We start from the raw sequence: 24,789 nt of genomic DNA on the forward strand, positions 1-24,789 counted from the left end.
TTTTTCCCCTTTTTTTTTTTTTTTTTTTTTTTTTTTTTTTTTTTTTTTTTTTTTTTTTTTTTTTTTTTTTACGTACAAGCACATATCTACATGTTTAGATGTGTGTAAGTAGGTATTAATGTACACATATTTACATATGCGTATAAGTGCATATTTATGCATATAAAGTCTATGGTATGTGTAGGAGTACACAGTATATTTATGCATTTGTTTCTTCAATTTCTTTCTAAATGATAAAAAAAAATAAAATTTAAGTGATGGGAATAAACTGTTATACCAAATAAATAAAACAAAAACTCTGTTAACTCTGGTTAAAATGTACCTTAGTAATGGTGAGTAGGATGGCATGGCGGTCTGCTGGAGGTGGGAGACCCACATACAAGGTTTTATCTAGCCGCCCTGGCCTCAGTATGGCAGGGTCGATGATATCTGGTAAGAGAGTGAAAGTTATTTAGTGTTTAGAAGAACAACAAGTAATGAATTTTAAAGAAAAGCGGTGGAAGAAGCTTTTAGACCCCATAATTTACTAAAAGTACCAATAAAGTACGGTCTACACCTACTCTATATAAAAAGTGCAATGAGATCACTTTTTTTTTTTTTTTTTTTTTATGAACTGGCGCTATATTAATAAGATTCAATTCAATTCAATTCAATACAACTACTTAAAGGATAATAAATTGGATAATTTGACATGTACAAGGTACTGATTTTTTAAAGGTCACCAGCCAAAAAGATTTGGAACCTCTGGTGTAATCTTTAACATGCAAGTTTAATAACAACAACAACAATAATAATAATAATAATAATAATAATAAGTTATATTTTTATTTCCATGTGAAATTTAGTGGAAAAAATATAGCATGAAAAATATAAAGTAGCATAAAATGAAAATACTCAAGTAAAGTCCACCACTGTTGAACATTAATCACAGGCTGCTTCAGGCTTCAACGTGCATCTCTGTTTACCCTGAGGGCTTTAGGCCTGACTGAAGCTGGATCTGTACCTGGTCTGTTGGTTGCAGCCATGATGAAGACCTGCCGTCGAGTCTCTAAGCCGTCCATCTCTGTGAGCAGCTGGTTGACCACCCGCACACTGGCTCCTGACTGAACACACACAAACACTCTTCATACACAGGTGTCGCCAGGACACAACAAAAACCAGCTGCATATACATTAACTGTGCAGTAGATCACATGGTGAAAGCAAAGAGTCAGAAATGTGATCTAAAAACACATTTGTCTGTTTAAAAGCAGTCTTCTTGTTTGACTTGGCAACAGTCTGCAGTGTAATGTCCAAACATTATTCTGCTGTCAGATGTTAATATTGTAGGAGTACAAGAATAGTTTCACATTAATTCAGCACTTTATTTAATTTACATTTACTCATTTGATGCCATGAATAAACTGCTTTGGAAAATTATGCAAATGGTAAAAAATCCCAACAATAAATCAGTCTCTCTTAAAGGAGAGCTATTATGCTTTTCCATATTTTATGCCTTATCTACAATGTTGGATGTTCATGTTAAACATGGCCAGAGCTTCAAATAATGAGGTTAAAGTATTTAAAAGAAACCCCTGAGAGCCAAAACCTCAGATTTCTTCCTGTTCTGAACACTCAACTGCTTTTTCTAGCAACGGCTCCGTTCTACGACATACGGAGCTACACAGAGCCGGTGTTCCATATATGGTCATTTGTAGAAGTAGAAGTATAACCGGTCGGGAAAAACGCTTTTTAAACCTTATTTTGGGGCAAAGTTGTCAAACTCTTTCAGCGATTTTTATCAGATTTTACTGCTGATTCTATTCATGTAGTTTTTATGTCCCAGTGACCAGTAAAAGTGCAGTTCTAGGAGACTGGTGTTGTTAGTCCAAAATGAGTGTCCGGAAGTGTTGCCAAGATGGCGGCCCGAGTGGCAGGACTTGCCTAAAAGGACTTTGGCACAGCTATGCTCAGTCTCTCTGTACCGCTCAGTGGCAACAACAGCCTGGTAACATGCTTCAGGTCTTGGCCACTCAGAATACAGTGTGCTTTTGGGGGGGGGGGGCTTAAAGAGACAGGTGCATCTACAGCTTGTTTCAGACAGAGGCTGAAATGAAGGCCTTCATGAAGAACCAGTATAAGACAGAAAATGATTTTGTTTTAACTCTGAATCATGCAAAGCTGCCATACAGGAGTCACAGAACTACAATATAGGACGGGAAATGCAGTTTAATAAGTCTCCTTTAAGCAGAATTCCCAACAGGAAGAATCCTGTCCAAGTGTACCCAGTGATTTATACCCCTACTACACATGCCTATTTAATATACAGCGAACGCGCGAGGCAGCATTGAGAGACACTCTACAGAAGAGAAATAATAAAGGCGATAACCACTTACGATGACATTTGTAGGTGTTCATGGCCATGTTGATACACACCTACATAAATACATACTTTATATTTTTTCAAGAGCATTTATTGCACGTTTGTGTATTGGAATTGATTGTTGAGGGCAACACCACACTGGAGGTGCGTGACTCACACTGAAACAGCCAAATGTTTTTTTTATGCCTCCACACCAGCAATGTTTTTGGAAATGCGTGCTACTGGTGTCAACTGACCGGGCGCTCCATGAGGCAGCCGCTGTGCTGCTCTGTAGAATCTGATATTTTGAACATATGATGCTCTTAACAGGAAGTCCAGCCCTCTCACCTCATGGCCTGAGCGCCGAGGACACAGAGCATCGATCTCATCAAAGAAGATGACACAAGGAGCCGAGTTGCGTCCTCTCTGGAAGACCTGTCTGACAGCCCGCTCACTTTCTCCCACATACTGCACAGGCAAACACAGAGATTCATCTGTTAGTGCAACCAGCTGATTCTAACATCAGTCCTCTCTGACTCATTGTGTGGTGAACGTGGAAGACTTACTGCTCCACGAGCTTTTACAATATTTAGTGCAAATCATTAAGACATACAGAAACACAAGCTACAAGCAGAGCTACAGACTGAACAAGACTCTCAAGCTTAAGATGTGAGTCTCTGTTGGCTGTACTACTCCACAACAATGCACAGGCAACCTCCACTACATTAACAAGTTCCTGCAGCACAGTGACTCACCATGTTGAGCAGCTCTGGACCCTTGACAGAGATGAAGTTGAGGCCTGACTCATTGGCCACTGCCTGTCAGGAAACACAGTAACACACAGTGAGGCACAGTGAAACAATGAGCAGCTTCGGTCCCTCTTTGTGGAGACAGCCAGGTGACATCTGGGCCAATATTTATCAAATGCCTCAGACAGGAAAAATATCACATTTCCACCTAGTTGGCCCCAATTTTAAGCAGAAGAACAAAACATTTCTCATCCTGGAAAGTGATTCTGTCTGCTCCGGGAGTGAGAGTGATAGGACACTGACAGGACAAACATGCAATGATAGTCCAGGAGGTATGGGCATTTTTCAAAACGTGCTGTAACTATTCCTTGCAGCGTCTCCGGCAGGTTACCAGATACAGTTGATGAGTTTAGTTATTATGATACAGAAATCTTCATGAATATTACGAGTTAGCCAAAAATGAAATGTTTGGCATTTATGTTGATTACAATTAATTTGTGAAAATGCATCATTAAGCTAATAGACAGACAGAATACTGGATATTATAAAACATTTTACAGTAAATTGCACTACAACTGTTCAAATAAATGGCAGTGCTGTGTTACTCAGCTAACTATTGTGATTGTGTTGGGGAACCTTGGCCAGCAGTGTTTTTCCACATCCTGGAGGACCAGCGAGCAGCACACCAGATGGAGCACTGAGCCCCAGGGCTTTGAACTGCTCTGGAGAACGCACTGGAGCCTGCAGCACACAAACACACACACACTATTAACATTTAGCACAGTGACCGCAAACCACATCAAATGTGGGCCAGTTCCCAGCAGGTCCCAAAGACATCATAGAATAACTGAACGACACAATACATGGTTACACTAACAAGGTTCACCACATCAAAGTCTGTTACAGATCCTGGAGAACCACACCTATGTCTACAGTTAGTGAAGGCAGGTGAGAGCACCTCTCTAGGACTAAAGACGTGAAAATAAGAAGGCTCATCTCAGGGGACTTATCCTTAAATTTTAAAAAAGGTTATTATCCCAGCACCGAGGATGAAGCTTCTCCTCTGTCTGGCTTGCTGTTTACCAGTATGGCCATGGTGAGCTCCTCCCTGATGTCCTGCAGGGCGCCCACATCCTCCCAGGTGACATCAGGCACGGTGGCGAAGCCCTCCCTCTTGGCTGAGGGCTGGACACTGGCCAGAGAGGCCTGGAAGTCTGACATGAGGATGGACAGGCTTGCCAGCTCTTCCTCTGACAGCATCTCTGTGTTCTTCAGCAGGTCAAGCAGCTGCCACAGCTCCCCCTGCTGGACACAGCACACAAGACAGGATAACTCCGGGAAGAGGAAAATGAAAGTCAACGTGATTTGCACCCAACCAAAATTCTGGAAAGTGCTGTCACAGAAAGACTTAATTGACAGGAACTAATATTACATTACTTATGTTTTCTGATGTGATTAAAAGTTCAGTAACATTTAGAAACACAGCAGGGCAACAGAACTGCACAGTATGCGGTTTAACTACAGAGCTTGCGCTGCAAAAAGTCCTTCTTTAATCTCATTATACAATAATAACATACATATTTAGTATGGGGGGGGCTTTCACTCATCTTTTTCTTAATGAACACTGGCAATTGGTTAATGATTAAAAGCCCTGTTTATATGTTCAAACATTTACAGACTGGACCTTTCAATGACTGTAAACCCTTGCCACAGGTATTCCCTGACTGACCTTGACAGAAGACTCAAACTAAAATTACTGATTAAATACATTATTATATATATATTTTAAGATTAAAATATATATATAATAATGTAGTAGCTAAGAAATCTACTAAAAGGCACATAACGTAGCCAGTCGATTGGCAGTAGCAGAGCATAGTGGACGGGCCGGGGTGTAAAGTTTGCCCATGCCCTGGATGATGTAGGATGGGCCTGAACCTTTCACAGCGTGGTAGGCAAGTATCAGTGTTTGAACTGGACTTGAGCAGACAGTAGTGTTGTAGTGTTGGAGAACTTTGGTAGGTTCAAGACCAGCTGGGCTGCAGCATTCTGGATGAGTTGCAGAGAATGGGTGACACATGTAGGCATGACCAGCCGAGAGATGACAAGAACCTGAACCAGAACCTGCGCTGCCTCCTGAATGAGGAGCGGACCCATCCTCCTGATGTTTTGGAGGACAAATCTGCAGGAGCGGCTTGTCAGTGAAGGGGAGTGCAGAGTTCTCATAACGTCCCCAGAGACAGATCTCTGGGTGTTAAGGTTCTGCAGTTTGCTTTTCATAATGACTGAAAATGGAAACCAAGAGCTGCCTTGCAGGCAGGAAAACACATTCTTAAATACTAATGACCAAGGTTCCTTTGAACAGGTAAAACATTGTGTCAAACACAAAGCAGTAACTGATTAACGGCCGGCATCTTTCTGGAAAAACCACATTATGTTATGACTGAGCAAGAGGTCATCCATTGCCAAAGGTACAGCGTAATAGTGAGCAGATTGTTGCTCCTCATACCTGCAGGTGCTTCTGTCCCAACTCTTTCTGAGGTACTGGGTTGATCGTTGTCTGTTGCTCTGCGGCCTCTCCGTCTATCGCAGCAGCATCAGACTGAACTGTGCTTGGTAACAGATCTTCAGTGGAGCTCTGGCTTTGGCTCCGGGGCTGTCCCCTAATGTCCAGCAGAGCCCGGTTTACAGCGCTCATGGCAGCTTCGCGGCACAGAGCCATGAGGTCTGCGCCCACGTAGCCCGGGGTGAGCCGGGCAAGCTGCTGGTAGTCAAAGTCCACCGGCAGCTTCAGCTTTCGACACAATGTCTTTAAGATCCTGACAGAGTAGAGAGTCAGAGACTGGGATCATTCGGTGAATGCTTAAATCCTATAGATTTGCACACATCCCTGTGTTTAGTTCAAAGGACGAATCTACTGGAAACATGATTTGGATGTGATTTAACAACAGCAACAGACACATAGTACCTTTTAGTACTTTACTTTCTACTTACCCCCTGTAAAGCGTCTTTGATTATTTAGAAAAGAGCTATATAAATCTAATTGTATTATTATTACTATTACTACTACTATAAATCAAATTTGTAGCTGTGAACAATGTAGCTTTTCAAACACATCAACAACGAGGTGGGAAGAAAAAAATTTAGGGATGATATAAGGAGATTTGACCAAAACCCGTAGGACAAAAGTACATGAATAATCTATTATCAGAGACTACAATATTTATCATTAGTGTGATCGAATGGTGTGTACGGCCGACCTGAGACGAGCTGCTTCATCGGGGATACCCAGGCAGATCTCTTTGTCGAAGCGTCCGGCTCTGCGGAGGGCGGGGTCCAGGGAGTCTGGCCTGTTGGTGGCACCGATGACCAGTACCTGAGCTGTCACTGTCAGACTGTTCAAGTCTGGAAGGAGGCAAGCGCCAGAAAAATGTCATTTCATTTCCTCTATTCTTTAAGTGTTCGATATTCACTTTAAATTTAAACTCATGGTGCCTATAGCATTCTGCTTGCATCTGTTTTACACACTGTACACTGCAGTGACTCAACAGTAAGTGGTAGGGCTAAACCACTGTGGGAAAAAACAAAAAACAACAAGCAAAATTGTGTGAGAGAGAGCGCAACTGCAATATGATTTGCGATATTGGAGGCAATGATCATTTTCATTGAAAAACATTAAAAATTATAAATATGGTCTGGTTTCTGTTGGGGATCTGCCATATTGTGAATTCGATAAGTTTCGATTAATTGTGCAGCCTTAAGTAAAAATCTATTAAAAGATGATTAATGACGGTCTGCTTGTTCCAGTAAGGATGACATCGCATCACTCTGGAGACAGTGTATCCTACCGTCCATGCAGGTTAGCAGCTGGGCTACAATCCTCCTCTCCATGTCTTTGGAGGCCACCTCTCTCTTGGGGGTGATGGCATCTATCTCATCTATGAACAGGATACATGGGGCAGAGCTCTGCAAGGGGACAAAAGAACCAATGATGTTCAGAGACAACAACATGATTATTTATCATATATCAGCATCCTTATCCTGTTTCAGCAGTTTCACGGTACATCACTTGTGGCTACTGTAGCGCCTCCGGTCACATCTCTTTGGATAATATATAAGAAAAAAAAAGCACTACTAACCACAGCCAGGTCAAACAGCTCTCTGAGCTTCTGTTCAGACTCCCCAGACACTCCAGACACCAGCTCTGGAGCAGACACCTTCAACATGGGCAGCTGCAGCTCCTGAAACACACAACCAGACCACTACATTTAACAAGCGCACAAAATACACACAACCTTCACTGACATCCCACTTACTCAGGCCGAGCTGGGAAAGTAGCACCTAGAGACTGCACTAGTGTTTCAACAATACAAAACTCTTAATAAGCATGAACCAAAATCTGACTGTAAAGGATTAATCCTCAGTTCATGAGCCGCACATCTCTCCACCTGGCACTTGGTACAGAATCTGTGTTATTTTATCAAAGACTAGAGAATCTATTGAGGTTTTAATATGCGTATTGGCTGGCTCTGAACAGTACCCACCCCAGCCACAGCCTGGGCCAGAAGGGTCTTTCCACAGCCAGGAGGTCCGTGGAGGAGGAAGCCCCTCGGAGGAACCATTCCCAGCTGCTGGTACACCTCAGGGTGACGAATGTGGATCAGCAGCTTACAGACCTCCTGCAATAATGTCAAATAAAAGCAGGTGAAAAAACTATGTAAGAACACAATCACACATTCTGGATTTATACACTTTAGTGACTCCTAGTGGACGCTGCGACTGGCAGCCAGGCACTGCAGCCGTCCCCATTTTCCAATATTAGAACATTTGGTACAGCAACAGAGTAGCAAGGCAAGAGGTACTTACCGTTAACGTCTCTTCATTCCCTCCTACATCTTCAAACTTCAGAGTGGGATACTGCAGCTCCGGTGACTTTGATTTTGCTGAGAAGTAAAAATACAAAATAGTGGGCTGTTATAAACGTCACACTTGGCTGTGGTAACTTCTTACAGATGTGATTTTTTTTTTTTTTTAGAACGCATCAAATAAACAACCTAAATAAATACATTTTACACAATAAACTCAATAAATAAAATATTAAGTTATTGTTAGCTGCGGCGCTACAGGTAACACTTGACAGGCTCACTAAGGATTACACTGCTGTATTGTGTTCAGTAATCTATATTTTAAAGTTAGACTGGCAAACCAGAAAAGGTAGTACCTGTCTTGTTCAGGGTGCGAGACTCTGTAGTTTCAGTGGATTTCTTTGTCCTTCTTTTGGACTTTTTGTGAGATTTGTCAGGCTCCAGCATGGAGACATCTGTCTGCTGGTGACAGAAACAGGTGCCAGTCAGTCGGTGTGCAAGTCCAGCAATTTCAGGTCAACACGTTTCAAACTACCATTACCATCGGAAACGCTGACAGAGAATCTGCCCCAATAAGGAACGACACCAGCTTACAACACCCTGCATCAAATCCACTCGACGCAGCAACCACATAAATTTCATAACAAGTTCAGTATTTCCAGCATTTCCCATTCACTGCTAATTAGAATTAACTCATTCACCAAATTCCAACATTAGAGACTGGTGTGCTACACTACATCTTCCTCTCGAGCACAGTTTGTTTATTATTGACTCTGAAATTCACCAGTGAATGCAAACATCCTCCCTCTTCCTTCCTTCCTCTCTGCTGTAATGGTCCTTGCACAGTGAAGCCGTCTCTAAATGGCTGATTAATGACCTGTCGATCACGCTGACCACTCAGGAAGGAACAGCCGCATTGCTGGTCTTACATCGCCATCAACTTGTCAAGTTAACAAAGTCCTGCTCAGATCATATCGTGAACACAGTCCTTCAATAAACAAGTTTAAGGGCTTGTTTTTATCCTTAAAACATTGTATTGTTATAATAATATTGCTACTGATAACTACTGATATCTGTATCATGGGTGGCATCAACAGGTAGTACTCCATGTCCAGAGCTTTCTTCCCTTGTGACAAGAAAACTTGCAACTGTGTCCATTTAGAAGTGTAAATAAGGAAATCAAGATGATAAAAATGAAGAAACAGAGGCAAAGTTATTGGTGACATGAACTGAAGGCAATAACACCACCACACTTAGTTACAATGTCAGCATCCACACACACACTCCACTGGTACATACATTTGTTGCTGCATTACTTGGCTCCTCTTCACACAGGTCGATGAGGATGCTCTTCTCGGGGCCCCTGCCTCTATCAATGAACCAGCCTCCTGTGGAAACCAGCGTCCCTGCACTGGGAGGGGGATTGGCCGTGCTGGCGGGACTGCCGGCAGCAGGCTGATCTCTCCTGGGTGAGCAGGTGCTGGAGTCAGGCTGTCCCTTTCGGTACAGGGATGTTAGAGAGCTGTTCATGTGGTTGGTGGGCTGTGGATGGCAAAAAGCAGCAGCAAGGAATGGTTAGCTCTCCCTGTCAGACAGTGTGGGACGGATCATTTTAAGTAACAGTCCAGTTAGCCATCTACCCCGAGTCAGATGACGGAGGGATATCAGTTTCATCTCTGTGTCCGGTACAGAGATGGGTTCAGGATGTGTTTTGCCTTCCTTAGTACATAAATTAGAAGGAGCAGGAACCGGTGAGCCTAGCGCTGTCAAAAGAGCTAACATACACCTTTCAAACACATCATGTCTCATACGTTAGCACGCTAGAGGTTAAAGTAATCACCAATCTTATCTTACTGCAGACAAGTGCACTTCCCAAAATGTCTGACTGGTATGAGCGTCCTAACATTCAGGTACAGGGTCTTCCCATGGTGTGTGAGTCTAAAAGTGTCCTCTTTAATCTGTGCATGTGTCACCCTTACCTGAGAAGACACACCACCGTGCTTCATTGTTTTGTCATTAAAAGGCTCTTCACTACTAGAAAGAATTTAATAGCTCTTAAATCGGGCACAGAGAGTGCTGTGCATGCCAGGGGCAAAACCTTTTAGAGCAATAAGTTCACCGTCCTTGGGGATCCCACCTGTTATTACCTTTAACAAAAGAGGTTGTGTTGTTTGTTTTTTTATTAAGTAGCAGGATATCTCAAACATAAGTGAAGAGTTTTTGGGTGGAAGGTGCCACAATGTGGCTATAAAACACTTTAAAAGAGTTACATAATACCAAACTGAGGAGCTTTATTTCACTGACCTCTTCTGGTTGAAATATTCATGTCTGTTGCTCTGTTCCACCTGTAACTACATTCAACAGTGACACCACAGTGTACTGACACACCCAGGAGTGCACTTCTACATCACTGCAGCAAAATTTAAACCACTGCAGGTCAACAAAATCTAAAAGATTTCCAGGTGACGTTAAATGGCTCTATGTATTGACTTCACTGAACTGTGAAATGTAGAAACTGTTGGGCTTCTGTAAATATCATCACAGAGTACGGTCTAGACCTGCTCTTTTATGAAAAGCGCTCTGAGATAACTGTTGTTGTGATTTGGCGCTATATAAATAAAATTGAATTGAATAGAAGCAAAATCTTTTTGCCAGACTCCTTGGATCACAATGACTCAACCCACTAAGTTCTCCCTGAACGGACTTTCTTGGACAAAGTTGCTTTTTAGAAAATAAAATGTATTGCAAGGATAAAGTTATCTAAACTTCAGCAAATGTAAATCAAATATTCGAATGACCACCCCAAAAAAGACTTTCACTCGTTTAGTTTTTTTTAAATGCAACAATTTTCCAGTAATTCCTCACCAAATTCTTCTAGGTGTGGTCTTTCTATCTCTTTTATATTACTAACATTTATTTGGCAGCCTCTCTCACTCAAGTCACTGTCAGAAGCTCAGTGTCTTGCTCAAGGATTCTTTAATATGTAAGTGAAACCACCAACGCTGAGCTACACTGTTAGCTACTCTTGAGCTAAAGCGCTCCTTTTAAATACACTGTTCTAATGCAACCAGTTTTGGGTGACACATGGGAAGCAACCCCGCAAAATATGAGGGCATTTAAGCAAAATGACAATGACTCAGTGGCCATGATTCTCACACTCAATGATTTCTTTTCACAATTCATCCTTAAAGTTGTAATATTTACAGACAGAATCATATTTCCATCAGCTTGATGGCCTATCACTGTGTGTATTCTGACGCAGATCTACAACCGGATACCGGTTTGAGCCCTGGCTCCTCCAGTCTGCATCTTGAAGTGTCCTGTGGCAAGATACTGAACCCCAAATTGTTCTTGTATGTGCATGTAATGTATTAGTTTCTGTTTCTGTATGGGGTGAATGGAATATGTAGAGTATAGCTTTTTCTGATCAGAAGACCAGAAAGGGGCTATGTAAGTACAGACCATTTACCATAGATTCAAACATTTGAATATTATTAATTATTTAAATCCCCCTTTCAATCTCTAAATGCTAGATATGTGATTATCCTTATTTAGCCAACTGTGGGTCAAAGGAAGTTATAAAAAAACTAAATTCTATGAGCAACATGCCGTCTCTAACATCCCTCACAATGCCCTCAGATTTAACCTTTCCTTACAGTGTTCTCCAGAATGTGGTCATCACTGTCGGAGGACTCTTCTGAGCTGCTGCTGCCACCATCACTGTGGACACACAGATGTGAATAGCATCAGTTGTATATTTCAAAAGAGAGTATGAGTACAGCAGTGAGGGGGACTGGTCAGAGCCCTGAAGGTGAAATCCAAGCCAGGCAGAAAACAGTGCGCCCTTTACCCAGTGTCATTGTGGCTGTGCTTGGCTCTCTTAGCCAAGTGTTTGCTCTCCAGGTCGTTCAGCCCAGACTCCTTCATGATTGCTTCATACACTAGGAGAGGTAGACGGAAAAGACAAATCAGAATTTCTCACAGTGCATACTCCAAAAAAAGACTTTGTTCATAAACATTTCCTCTCTGATAAAGCTTATAGTTAGGGCTGGCTCAGGTGAGCCCTGAACCATCCCTTAGTTACGCTGCTATAGGCTTCGGCAGCCAGGAGAGTTCCCATGATGCACTGAGCTCCTCTCTCCTCCTCTCACTCTCCCTCTGTATGCAATCTTATCCCATTTATGGATGTTACTAACTACTCTACTTCCGTCCCGTCATTTTTCTTTCTGCAGGCGTTTTTGGCTCTGGAGCGGTGGGGTCTGGATCTGTGGTTGCAGGCTTCCTGCCACCCCCATGATCCAGCTCAACACCTGCTGCCACAATTATTATTATTAGTCCAATTATTATTATTACTACTACTGCTGTAATTATTATTACTATTAATCATTGATATTGTATTACCACTATTAATTTATATATCTATGTGTTGGGCTACTGTGTTCTATTTCTTCCTGCTGTCTGCCCTCTCAGCCTCCAGACCTGCTCTATATGAAAAGTGCAATAAGATAACCTCTATTATGAATTGGCGCTATACAAAGAAACTTTAACTGAACTGAACACCGGAATAGACTGGTTGGTACTTGATGCTGAAGAGGTTTTGTGTGTAATTCTTTTGGTTTTCTCAGAATTACAGAATATTTATTTATCTTGACACAAGGTCTTTTCTCTTGTGATCACATGACAATTATTCCATTATCATGACTAAAACTAAATCAATGTAATCATTTTCACCCTTGCCCTGCGTGCCCTTCCATGCCCAGTGTGAATTTATACCTATAAACAGGTAACCAAACTACTGTCCCAGTGTAATAAGGCACCTTCCTACCTCTTACCTTTCTCCACTTGAATCCTGAAAGCTGTCTTGTTCCTTCTGCCATATTCCATTCTAAAGATACAATATAAACCAAACACATCATGACTTCATTACATACATACATACATACATACATACATATAAATATACACTCAATGTCCAGTTTTGTTTAAATAAATGCAGTCTAATCTAACAGCCTTACAATAACTCCCATCTTCATGTGACTGTTTAATGATTTTGGGGGGTGTAGTCTGTGCTGCTGTTGGACTCTACTGTGTCATAATGAGAGAAAAGGAATACTTGCACACATTATAATAGAAGTGTCTGTTCATTTAGTGGATGAATTCCTGACTTCAAATGTGAGTGCAGGACAGAGCTTAAAAATTAAGCAGAGTCACCGCCTTTGCTTTGAGTCAGACCAAATAACTGTTGTGATGCTCTTGCCTGTACAGTTTCTGAAGCTCCTCTGCCAAGGCCGACAGGTCCACATATTCACTGTTGCTGGACGCCAGATACTGAAAACACATGACAACATGAAACAGAGTCAAGATGGCCGACACTGATGTCAGAATTTCAGACCAAGTCTCTGACCACGTGTCAATTTACTGCTTTTACTGAATTCAGACTACACGAACATTTCCATTTTGTGAAAGAATGAGGAGATCGACGTGTACCTGCTCCACTCTCTGTCTGAGCCGACCATCCAGCCAACCTGCACCTCTATTCTTCATAACTGTGCTTCTCTGAGCCTGCAGCAGGACAGACATTCAGAACAAGACTAAAATCAGAAATGTAACAAAATGAACTCTACACTCACTTAACAAGAAGAATCTGCCTAAAAGCACTGCTTCTCAAAAACACTGAGAAGCACTGGTCCAGCTACAGAGTTTCAGCTGAGATAACTTAAAAACACATTGAACGTGGGGTATGCGATTCAATACACGTCTTTCTGTTAAGTTCAGCAAAAATTTCCTCACGGGCCGCTAGCCGTCCCTTCTGTTTGTGCACTGAAAACAAAATCTGGTGTGTGTGCTCAGCCCTGGCTCTGTAAATGAGAAACAATCAAAGACACAACACTATTCCAGCCGTTCCAGCCACGATTTGTTTGTCAGGTAACAAATTTCTTGCCCACGGACATTCAGCTTATTTTCCAGTTCACCAAGACATGCTGTTGTTGTGATGTTAGCTATAGCAGCAGTTGTGAGTATCGCTCTCTGGTGCTGGTGTGCTGGCTCTGGGACCGTCTCGTAACTTCCTGTTAGCGTCATGGCAGCAAATTTAGCCACAACCTAGCTAACGTTAGTTACATTACCTGCTGTATTGTTGTTCGCTCTATCACTTTGTGTTTGTCATGGTGTTGGATTTCTCCACAATAGCAAACCCCACCTTCAATGCTGAGAAAAAACAATGCCATAGCTCTTATCACATCTTTACTAACTCTTCTATACAAATATGAAAATTCATAACTTTATCAAAGTTATCATTGCTGCAGTTTTGGGATCAATGAAATGATTAAGTCAAAGGGGAAGGGGTTGTTATTATTATTATCATCATAACTAACTCACAGACAGTGACAATCTCACTTGGAAAAAGCTGGTAGGTGAACAGAGAGTTGAGAATATTTATGATATGTGTCCCCAAGGTCAACCATAAACCTCCATTACCAAACCCACAGACAGACAACTGGTCAATTAGCAGTCAGACATCTCTCCAAAATCTCTCACACACACAGAGGCAGGGTGTACCTTGCTTCATACTCATAGCAAACACTGATCTGCTTTCATATCAAAGGTTCACACCACCTACATTTACATTCTTATTATTATTCTCGCAGGATTCTTCCACACACTGTCAAAGCAGTGAGACACACACACACACACACACTTTTGCATATATGAAGCAGGGGTACGGTTCATTTCCATTATCAATGTTATGATTGTGTGAGTAGCTGGATCCAGCTCATGTAAATTTGTCAGACTTTAACAGGAGAAGTGACAACCTGTCGTCTGTTGAACTCTACCTACAGAATCCCTGTGGAACCAGTGTGTTATTTGCAGTTATCATTGATAAGTATGGCTGCTGGGAAACATGAGAAACAGGACTCAACCCAAACACGCTCACTAACAACAGTTTAAATTAAACAAAGACGGCCAGTTTAATCGTTACACCTGGTTACTTACCTCAAGAAAAACACCACCACATAACTCTAAACGCCACCTATTCGTCTGTTAGTGACTGTCAACTGTTTGGTTTTGGTTTTGGCACTGGCAGCGTGACTACGAGACAACCACGACCCCGGAAATACTAATTAAAGCATCCGGGTGGGACTTTTCAAAATTAAACGCTTTCATTTATTTTTTTTATTTTATTTTTTGCTATTCCCGGCCTTTTTATATACAGTCTATGTTCCCAGCTCAACAAATGATTTCTAATGAAGAAATATATTTTTTCAGCATTTATTTCACCTTTTGTAACCGGAATCCTGACATTCTACAAGTTCCTACATGTATGAATGTATACAAAACATCTGAAAGAGCAGTTACGATGTAACTTGTTACCAGGGCATTGTAATGTTACAGCGTGATGTAACGTTCATTTACATTCACCCCAATTGTAACGTTAATTTCGGTGTGACATAGGCCGAACTCAAAAATAAATGATAAAACTAAATGTTATTTTACATATATTTGTTTAACCTCCGTTTTACTTTTAATGCTGAATAAATATCAAGTGTTAAACAAAAACGTTATACTATTTTGTGTGTGAGTGCGGGCAGAGCTACTCTCACTTTCACTTCCTCGTCAGGATGTTTGACAGCTATACTTCCTCATTCTAGTTTGACTGGCTTAGCTGTGTGTTCGTCGGTGTGACAGTCATGAAGGACGGTGTCGGAGCAGGAGAACAGGCGGAGGTATCCCGCCAGGAGCTTTTCGAGGATTATGTGAATTGTTACCAGCTGTGTACAGAAGTTCGGCCGTGCCGCGATGCCTCGCTGCTGAAGAAGGCGGGTCACTATCTGCTTAGGGAACCAGAACCTAGAGGGACTTCCACAGTGTTCCCAGTCTACCAGGTTCTAACAGAGGGATCTAGAGCCCCGAGCACAGACTACAGGAAACTCCTGTCTGCTGTCATCAAAGCCGCCGAACTGCTGGAAACCCTCTGCGTCAATCTGTTCCTCCATCCCTGGAAGAAGGAAATCAAGGCAGTCAAGGTGTCTTTCTTTCTTTCTCTCCCTCTGTCTTTGTCTGGCCCTTATCTTATCTGTCTGTCTTTTCTTCAGCCCTTCCCACTTATGAAGGACCTTTAGTTAGGCCTACCTCATCTCTGGAATTCAAATGATGTGAGCTGTTCAGGGTTAAAGTCTGAATTCATTTCTGTTGTGGAATAATATTGTCACAATACTGAAGGACTATTTGTCATAAACAGGCCTACTGTAATGGTAACTGCTTATAAAGCTTCCTTTAGGCAGTTGAAAGATTAGAGGCTCCCGTTTAATTAGATACAACAATACTAAAACACAATTTCTGTGGACAGAGGAGGTCAACTTTAGGCATGACCAGGTTAATTTATGAAAATAATTATCTTTCTCTGGGGAGCGGTGATGACCTCAGTAGATGTCATGGCAGTCAGCCTGTTGCATTATCCATGAATTGTATGAAAGGTAAACTTTCAGCGACAGGGGTTATATTAAAAGATGTGATTCTGGACTCCATAATGTTAATGGCCAAATTTCATGGCACTTCAGCTGGTAATTGTGTGTGTGTCCCTCTGGACTAACAGACATCTCTACACTTGCTCCAGCTTTTACTATTTAATTGGCATATGCTCTCAAATCAAGTCATTAACTTGTTTAACAGCTAAGAAATCATTTTCAGAATGATTAACCAAAGTCTCCTATTGCACATAATTTTATTTTGGAACGAAACTCCTGTAAAGTTTCCAGGTGGTTTTATAAGTTGTTCCAGTTCCTGTTACTGCGCAGGATGTGGTAGAAAGAGTGATTTAACAGCACAGTACGCATCTAATGAGCAGTGGTGGAAAGTAAAGTGAAAGTACATTTACTGTAGTACTTTACATGCTTGAGGTATCTGTACTTTACTCTTTTCATTTTATGACACATCTGACTGCTTCTACCGCACTACACTTCAGAGTGAAATTAGGAAAACCAAGATTCATCTGTGGAGATAAAGTCAGGTTACTGACGCCCACAGCGATCCCAATCTGATTAACTCACTATCACAGATAACTGACTATCAAAGATAAGATTAAAGCCCACATAACACATACTTTTTACTTTGATAGCTATAGTTACTATATAAATTAATATGTGACAAGTTAACTACCAAACAGTTTAATAAAGTAGTACTTTAACAGAGTGATATTAGTGCTTTTACTGCAGTAAAGGCTCTGAAAACTTCTCTCCTGGCTATGAGAAACTTAAGAGTTTAGAATATGAATTTTTGACAGGTCTATAAAAGCCCTGTTCATTTTTGTAACAATTGGGGCCAGAATCCAAGGCTACATCATTTTAGAACAAAACCATTCGTCTTATCACTGTGATAGAAGTAAATATAAAATATACATTCATTCTGTACATCTTGTTTTTGAAAATGAAAAATATGTCATGATCCTATTAAGATCATTTTTGATTTACAAACACGACAGACACTACCACTTTGCTGTGAATGTATTCATACAATAATACAACAATATTCAGAAAAAATACAGCTATGAAAGTGAAAAAAAAGTCCCAACATGTTAAAGTGGGAATGAAGTACTCATTTGAACCTGTGAGTATTCAGTACAAATTCAAATAAATGAATCCTTAAAGATATACATTTCTTTATGTAGTAACATATGAGATGTATTTCTGTGTCTCTTTCAGACTTTTACAGGCCCATTTGTTTACTGTCTCCTGCCAGTTCTCAGCAGTTCTACCATTCAGTCAGTCCTGGCCTCTATTGGCTACCTGCCCCATGCTGAAACTCCTCAAAGGTAGGGAACGGGGACGAGAAGAACCAGAACAAGAGTGACAGTAAATGCAGCAAGGCCCCTACTTACAGCTGCTAGGGTGTCTGAATGCCAGGAGAAACAGTGTAATAGGCCTTAACTTCAGTCAAGCAAGTGAGACTTAAAATGTCCAAAGAATGGCAAGAGAATGGCACCTCAGAGACGACGAGTCTCACTTACTTTCATATCGTTTCTCTAAGGGACAAAATCTCAATCTGATTGTGAAATGTGTTCAAACCACTGACTTGATCATGTCCTTGAAGGGCCACTCCTTGATTTTCTTACAGCACCTAATGTTACCACAGAATCTCAAATTTGGGAACTTAACTGTGAACTGTGTTGATGTCAGCCGTGAGCTGGGAGAACTTCAGGGGTTTGGGGTTGCTTTAACAAACCAGAGTGTGAATCTTGAAGCACCAACATGCTGGATTCAAGGCAGATTCTGTGGTCTGTAAAAGGGGCACTTGGTCTGCTCTTCTCATAACTTTTTTTTAACTTTTCGCTTGTTCTCCTCAGTTCTCCTCTTTACTGTTTGATGTATTTCAGTGAGTACAGACTCAGTGAGGATGCTAACCCAGACAGAGCCATGCTGGTGGGCTTTGAGCTGCTGCTGGCCAGGGTGGAATGTTACCACCTCCTGGAGCTCCTGGAGAAGGATCAGCTGGGACCTCAGGTAAGATCAGAAACAATCCAACCATGTTTCATATCTGCCATATCATTGTCCAATCAATCAGCAGCTGATTATACTACAGTAAAGTATGTAGTGTTCTGCTTTATTCAAAGCCACTGCAGGAATTTCTGATCAAAGCATCTATCCAGTGATTCTGATGGCATCTGTTTTTGTTTGTCGTAAAATAAAATAATCTTGACGAAAAGGGGTGCAGTCAGTCGTACACAAAGTGGCTTTAAAAGAGATGCAAACAAAGAAAGTAATGTGCATCATGATGAGACAAAACCAGAAGATTGCAATAAAAGGAAATTAAAGGAAGAATATAGTTCTAGGCTACAATGAGCAGAATCCAAGTACAACTATGACAGAAGACTTTTCGAAAAAGAAAGTGTTGGAATACAGAATACAAACATACCATACTGATAGTGATCCTGAGTGTCTCCCTGCCATCTACCCAATAAATAACTGTATGCAAATGAGTGGCAGCCATAGGACATGGTCAGAGCTCAGTAATTTGTTCTCATTCCATGGCTTCCATGTGACAGTTGTGATCATACCCTGCAGGAGTGGCTGGAGGTTCTCCAGAGGAGAGCGGGGCCTACAAAACTGGAGGAACCTACAGAACCGAAGACAACAATAGCACAAAAGGAAGAGGAGAAGAAGGGAGAGGCAGATAGAAATAAGGTAAGCTGTAGTGCAGAGGGAAAGAAAGTAAAGAGCTGACTGCAAATAAGTGGGACCAGAGAGGAAGAAATATCAAACCCTCCTGCCATGAGAACTTAACGGAGCAGCTGTTTTCCTATATGCTACTCACGCTTATTTTACAGTCCCAACTCAACTCTCAGTCACGCTCAGTCAAGTTAACACACACACATACAGATGCATGTGCGCCTTGGAATTTTCTACGTCAGACTGTCACAATACCATTTGTATGCACAAAGACCTAAAACTAGGCCTACAGCTACTAGAAAAACTAGATCTGTGAGCCACATACCAGTCCAGCTCACGCCTCTCTTTACACTACCATCTCGGGTTGTTGCGGTGCCTGAACCGCTTTGATTCTCCTCCTCAGCCACCTGCCGTCTCCTCAGCTTTCTGGTGCTCTAGTGTTTTCTCTGTTAGTCTGTGGGACCAAAAAAAACCCCACAAACAGCACTTTTAAATTATTATTGTATTTCTCATTACCTTTGGTATAAGACTATTAATTTAGCATATCTCCCACACATACACACAAAACGTGACTTGAGTCAAGTGCAAACAGGTTGGCATGATGCTAAGTCATCATAAAAATTAAAGGTATACATCCTGCTTTGGTCCAACTACATTTTGGACCAACTGAGGATTGTCAACACTCTGCCGTGGTCCCCAGTATTGCGGATGCTGTCCCACCGTTTGGAACACACACTTTGACTGTGGACACTAGTGCAGCTGCACAAAATGAGCAGGTTTATAGAAATGTGTGAGGGGGACAAAATGTGGCTGATATCAGTAGAATGTACTGCAGTTTAAAAGATTTCAAAATACATCAGCAACACACACAAACACAGCTTGACATGACATACTGAAGAACCAGGTTAACAACAGCCAGCTTCAGTCTGTACTGAACTCCCCTCTGTTCTATTTCTTCAGGCACCTCTAAGTTTGAGCCGCAGGCTTGGAGCGAAACCCCAGCCCAAGCCTCGACACTGTCACCGCGCCAGCGTAGACCAGTCCATTATGGAGATGCAGATGACCTACCCTGACCTGGCCTTCAGGGGCCGCCCTCTGCTCACGGACAAACCTCACCGAGCAAACAGCAGCAGGAGCAGCAGCAGTAAATCTGTTCACACTGCCAGCACTACTAACTATAGTGACGACATGAAGGCTGCTGATCTCCCCACAAGAGATTGTATTAAAGGGACCAAAGCTACTGCTACATCTATCCGCAGTAGAAATGATGGCAGCAAAGCTGAAGAAGTGTTTGGCGACGATGGCAGAAGCAGTGGTTGTAATAAAAGGAACAGCGGTGGGACCGCCATCAGCTGCAGCTTCAGTAACAGCGACGGAAGCAGTGCTGATGATGAGCTCAGTGGTCCTCAGGCCATTTCCCTGCACATCGTACTGAGAGCTGGATCCACAGCAGAGCAGGGCCAGAAGCCTGCAGAGTCTCAGCCCACAGCAGAGCCTCCTTCCTGGATACAACAGCAGACTGCAGCAGGTAACTGTCACAGCAGCACCAGAACCCTCACTACAAAACAATTATGTTGATTATTTTCATTACAATGACAACACAGTAATACCTTATCTAGTATCTTTTACTGCCCTGTTTTTGGGGTCATTTTTTTTCTAGAAACAGGTATTTCTTGATTTTGAAACTTGAAATGGTTTCTCCTCTCTCATAAGTAGTCAGACCAAGTCTTAAGAGGGCCGAGTAGAATCTCTAGTGTAGTTCTCCACTGTCTGAGTCGCGGTGTGTCCAGGCAGGGCAGAGTAGGGCTGAACGTTTGTCTCCGCTGTGTTAACTGTCTTTTACCAATATTGTAGCGCAAACAATCTGGATTCACAGTGACGATCATAAAAAGAGGAAATAAACATCGCACGATAAAGAAGGTCAGGTTTAACCGGTGTGACGGATGAAAATACAAAAAAGCAAAACAATGTAAGGTGAAAACCCTGATTATTCATAATCCATTAGAGAAATTATGAAGATATATCTTATACTAGGTAAATTAACCTGTTTTTATTTTCTATTTGACTCTTCTGTCTTTTTTATATTTACCTGTGTTGCTTTTATGTTTTATATAAAGCACTTTGAATTGTCTAAACATATAAACTTGCCTTGCCTAAATCAAGGGCACAGCACAGCAGATGCTGTGTGATCATGTTCTGAGGCCTTGGTCATGAGCTCATGTTTGGGCTAATAAGTTCTACAAAACGCAATATAAATCTTCCCTGTCACTCACCAGCTATATATCAGAGCTGTTTTCATGCCCACACATGTGTGGACTATGATCCACTGTGAAAAACATAACTCAAAACAATATATACACATCTAAAGAATATAATTTCAGGCTATATATGTACAATATTTCACATAGATTGTGCACTGAATTGCAGAAAAATCCTGTATTGTGGTTTCCGTTAGTTTCGGAGTTTGTTTGGCTAAATTAAATGTGTTTTGTTTCATTTAAATACCATCCACAATGCTCAGACAACCAGAGATAGCAAGATGTCTCATGGTTGAGAAATGGTACACAGTATGTTATCATATTTTTCATAATGTTGTTACATTACTGACTCTCTTTTTAACTTTCTGGAAGGCGACCCTCCCTCTCTGAGCTCCATGGACGAGGAGCAGGAGCTGAGAAGGTTGGAAGAGAGGATGGGCCAGCTCCGTGTGCAGGAGACTGAAGAGGAAGTGAAGAGAGGGGAGGAGAACACCAAGAAGGAGAGGAAGGTGAGCACAGAGCAGAACCTGAGGAAGCCGGTGACGGAGACGTGTCTAGCGCTGAGCCGTAGACACAGCAGATCCTCTCAGAAGGATCCTGTGGTGATAAAAGAGCAGAAGCAGCCCACTGTGGGCCAGCCCTCACTGCCGACCGTCGGCTCAGCAGACTGTCAGAGCTGGAAAGAGGGAGGCAACGCAGGGCAGCTGGAAGAAGATACCGTCCGAAGAGAGGAGGAACAGCTGGCACAGAGCTTTGTTATAATCGATAATCACAAGAAATAAAGTGCTCTCAGGGTTCATTTACATCTACTGTGATGTATAATGATTAATAACAAAACTACTGAGCATACAGCTGGTAAGGTCTGTAAGCCAATTTTGAACAGCTCTCAGGAATTGATTCAGCAGCTTTGGGTGCACAGTTTGTTTCCCATATTTGGCTGTTAAGTTGCATTCAAACCTCCCATTATTCTGATTGGGAGTGTTCACAAAGTATTCTAGGACGGTTACCTTTATTGCAACTCCTGTTGTCTATCCATATAAATAGTCTGTGAAACCAGATACAAACAGTGCAGAAGTCCAGTTCAATTACACTATATGGACAAAAGTCCTGGGACAGTACTGTTTCAGTATGACGATGTACCTGTGCACAAAGCCGGCTCCAGAAAGAAATGGTTTCCCCAATTTGTTGTGGAAGAACTTGAGTGGCCTGCACAGAGCCCTGAGCTCAAACCTATCCAACACCTTTGGGGTGAACTAGAACGGTGATTGGAAGCCAGGCCCTCTCTTCAAACATCACTCTCTGACCTAACAAATGTTCTTCTCTGTGAATGGGCAATAATTCCCACTAGCATACTCCACCATCTTGTAGAAAGCCTTCACAGAAGAGTGGAAGCTGTTATAGCTGCAAAGGGGGGACCAGGTCCATATGAATGCCTATGGATTTAGAATGGGATGTCATAAAAGTAATGTAGGTGTCCCAGTACTTTTGTATACTATAATATAGTATAGCTGAAATGCCTGTTAATATTTTTTGCAGCTGCTTTGTCAGTATTTTTGACACTTCTGTAATATGGAATCTGTCAGAAATATCTCAAACTGAGAATTAATCTTAATTGTATTATATAAATTGCAGGTATATTTATATGTAGTACATCACTGAGTACAGTGCACATGTTTAATGTTAGTCTGTGTATTAAAACACCTGTCCGTTAATTGGAGAGTAATAGCAGGCTGCAGCTGTTAAATAAAATTGTGAATCAGAATTTGCCTTGTTTAAACAATTCACGACGCTGACTGAGCAGCAGATCAGAAGCCTTATGCTACTTAAAATGTCTGTTCGGGACATATCCAACACTTTGCTGTCCTCTCAGTTTGAATTTTCCAAATAGTGAAAAAAAAAACTGCTATAAAAATAGCAACACAAACCAAGTTGGTTCCTCAAATTTAGTGAATTCCTCTCACCCCCTCAACACATTGGCCTGTACGTCCACTCATGCTCTGGAAACCTGATTATTGCTCATGCCTTTGGCCTTAGTGCAGATTAATTACAGCTCAGATGCTTGGTTTAGTTGTTGATTTCATTAATCATCATGCTATCGTGAATCAAAGGATGAAAATAAATTCATCAGTTCATCATCAGTTCAATTCAGTCATTTACATCACTTATGTAATTTGAAACCTACTCATGAACAGGATGTTTCAGTCCACTCAGGAAGATATGTATATAGATAGAATATCAATATTGCAAATTAAGCCTAGATACTGTTTGAAGTATGGTTGTCACAGGGGTTTGGGTTAGGGTTGGGGTTCCAATGTAAGTTCTAAGAAAACTTCTGCCATTATTTTTATGAAATAACATAGGTCTGGGTTTTGATCCTTAGTTGTTATTTAAATGGTTTCAGTCCCAGTTGTATGATCATCGCGTCATCCTAAGCCTGAAATAAAAGTCTGTTGGGGATCAAAACATTCCAGCCTAATAAAATAAATGTGTGGTCTGGAGTTAGCGTGCAGGCTTTACTCTTTTCATTGATACTGATCTCCTGGCCAAAAGCACCAGAGCCTTCAATCAAATATTTGTTCATGGGAACAATATATATGTAACAAAATAATCAAAGCCCAAATGTGCATTTGGTAGTTTTCTGAGCTTCTAACTACATGCCACAGCCCAGCCATGTACCAGTGGGACTCTCACCTGGATGGACTGTAAGAACATCAAGCCGACCTCAAGGAGTCAGCACCCACCACAAACCATTCAACACCTTAATGGCCTTATAAGTTTATTTTCTCAATAAACAAAAACTGTTTGCAAATGTTTTCAGAAAAGAAATGCATTCAACACTATTGGAGCTCAAGAATATACTCTTGGTGAGTAAGGCTGAATGTAAAGAGAAACTTTGTTTACAAGAAAGCTTTCCATGGAGTCCATGGTCCAACATCAACTAGGTGTGCCTAGTGGTTTAGATGTGTTTTCTAAAATGGAGGAAGTGCTAATGTATAATAGTAGATGTGGTCCATGTTATCACTCACAGCGGTTCTAATTTTGAGCCATAGGGTCTCACAATATGGAATATTTAAAAAATCACAACATTAGAATTCAAATATATATATATATATCACATAGAGAAAGTGAGTAAAGTCTGTGGGGCTACATAAGGTGATTAAGTACAGGTAACATTAACCACAGCAGTGACACAGCATTCATAACAATAAGCCTGAAATGGCTCATCAGTAATTACAAATGTGACTTGTGTTCAACATGCCAAGTAGAATTAACAAAAGGAACAACCTATCTGCCAATGGACTTATTCTCAATGGACATAATTTTAAGATTTTTTCATGAGAAACTCATTTCTTGGCTGAAATGAGCCCCACAGACCACGTCCCCATGGATAAATAAACAGGCTTGGAGTGACTAA

At 41.5% G+C, this 24,789-nt stretch overlaps 2 protein-coding genes across 8 annotated transcripts in view; one reads left to right on the forward strand and one right to left on the reverse strand.

Moving 5' to 3' along the window:
- The window catches only part of nvl (nuclear VCP like), a 19,132-nt gene extending 3,264 nt beyond the window's left edge, over window positions 1-15,868 (reverse strand). For 2 of the 7 annotated variants that reach the window (XR_006828399.1, XM_046070977.1), the window contains exons 1-20: window positions 14,948-15,077; window positions 13,442-13,516; window positions 13,212-13,282; window positions 12,787-12,839; window positions 11,805-11,895; window positions 11,611-11,674; window positions 9,254-9,496; window positions 8,311-8,416; window positions 7,956-8,032; window positions 7,634-7,768; window positions 7,229-7,330; window positions 6,938-7,055; window positions 6,350-6,494; window positions 5,599-5,908; window positions 4,173-4,394; window positions 3,726-3,830; window positions 3,096-3,158; window positions 2,689-2,808; window positions 1,004-1,103; window positions 323-429 (exon numbers count right to left, since the gene is read on the reverse strand). Coding sequence is in view for 6 of the 7 variants with exons in the window: in XM_046070977.1 (XP_045926933.1) it covers window positions 323-429; window positions 1,004-1,103; window positions 2,689-2,808; window positions 3,096-3,158; window positions 3,726-3,830; window positions 4,173-4,394; window positions 5,599-5,908; window positions 6,350-6,494; window positions 6,938-7,055; window positions 7,229-7,330; window positions 7,634-7,768; window positions 7,956-8,032; window positions 8,311-8,416; window positions 9,254-9,496; window positions 11,611-11,674; window positions 11,805-11,895; window positions 12,787-12,839; window positions 13,212-13,282; window positions 13,442-13,498 (2,289 nt within the window). In the remaining variant the exon portion in view is untranslated. Of the gene's footprint in view, window positions 1-322; window positions 430-1,003; window positions 1,104-2,688; window positions 2,809-3,095; window positions 3,159-3,725; window positions 3,831-4,172; window positions 4,395-5,598; window positions 5,909-6,349; window positions 6,495-6,937; window positions 7,056-7,228; window positions 7,331-7,633; window positions 7,769-7,955; window positions 8,033-8,310; window positions 8,417-9,253; window positions 9,497-11,610; window positions 11,675-11,804; window positions 11,896-12,786; window positions 12,840-13,211; window positions 13,283-13,441; window positions 13,517-14,079; window positions 14,103-14,947; window positions 15,078-15,555; window positions 15,689-15,720 lie in introns of those variants that run through there. The other 5 variants (XM_046070979.1, XM_046070978.1, XM_046070981.1 and 2 more) reach the window with 5 other exon arrangements.
- si:ch211-189a15.5 (spermatogenesis-associated protein 2) lies at window positions 15,378-24,789 on the forward strand. Its single transcript, XM_046070985.1, has 6 exons — window positions 15,378-15,978; window positions 17,653-17,762; window positions 18,324-18,450; window positions 19,012-19,131; window positions 20,077-20,644; window positions 21,747-24,789. The coding sequence occupies exons 1-6, from the start codon at window positions 15,643-15,645 to the stop codon at window positions 22,154-22,156; spliced, it is 1,671 nt and encodes a 556-aa protein (XP_045926941.1). The 5' UTR covers window positions 15,378-15,642; the 3' UTR covers window positions 22,157-24,789.

The sequence above is a fragment of the Micropterus dolomieu genome, linkage group LG15 (genome assembly GCF_021292245.1).
Source record: "Micropterus dolomieu isolate WLL.071019.BEF.003 ecotype Adirondacks linkage group LG15, ASM2129224v1, whole genome shotgun sequence".
Classification (NCBI taxonomy): domain Eukaryota; kingdom Metazoa; phylum Chordata; class Actinopteri; order Centrarchiformes; family Centrarchidae; genus Micropterus; species Micropterus dolomieu.

Coding starts and splice junctions, on each gene's coding strand:
- si:ch211-189a15.5 (XM_046070985.1), top strand. CDS start 15,643: ATGAAGGACGGTGTCGGAGCAGGAGAACAGGCGGAGGTATCCCGCCAG. Junction 17,763..18,323: donor CATGCTGAAACTCCTCAAAG/GTAGGGAACGGG, acceptor GATGTATTTCAG/TGAGTACAGACTCAGTGAGG. Junction 19,132..20,076: donor GAGAGGCAGATAGAAATAAG/GTAAGCTGTAGT, acceptor CTATTTCTTCAG/GCACCTCTAAGTTTGAGCCG.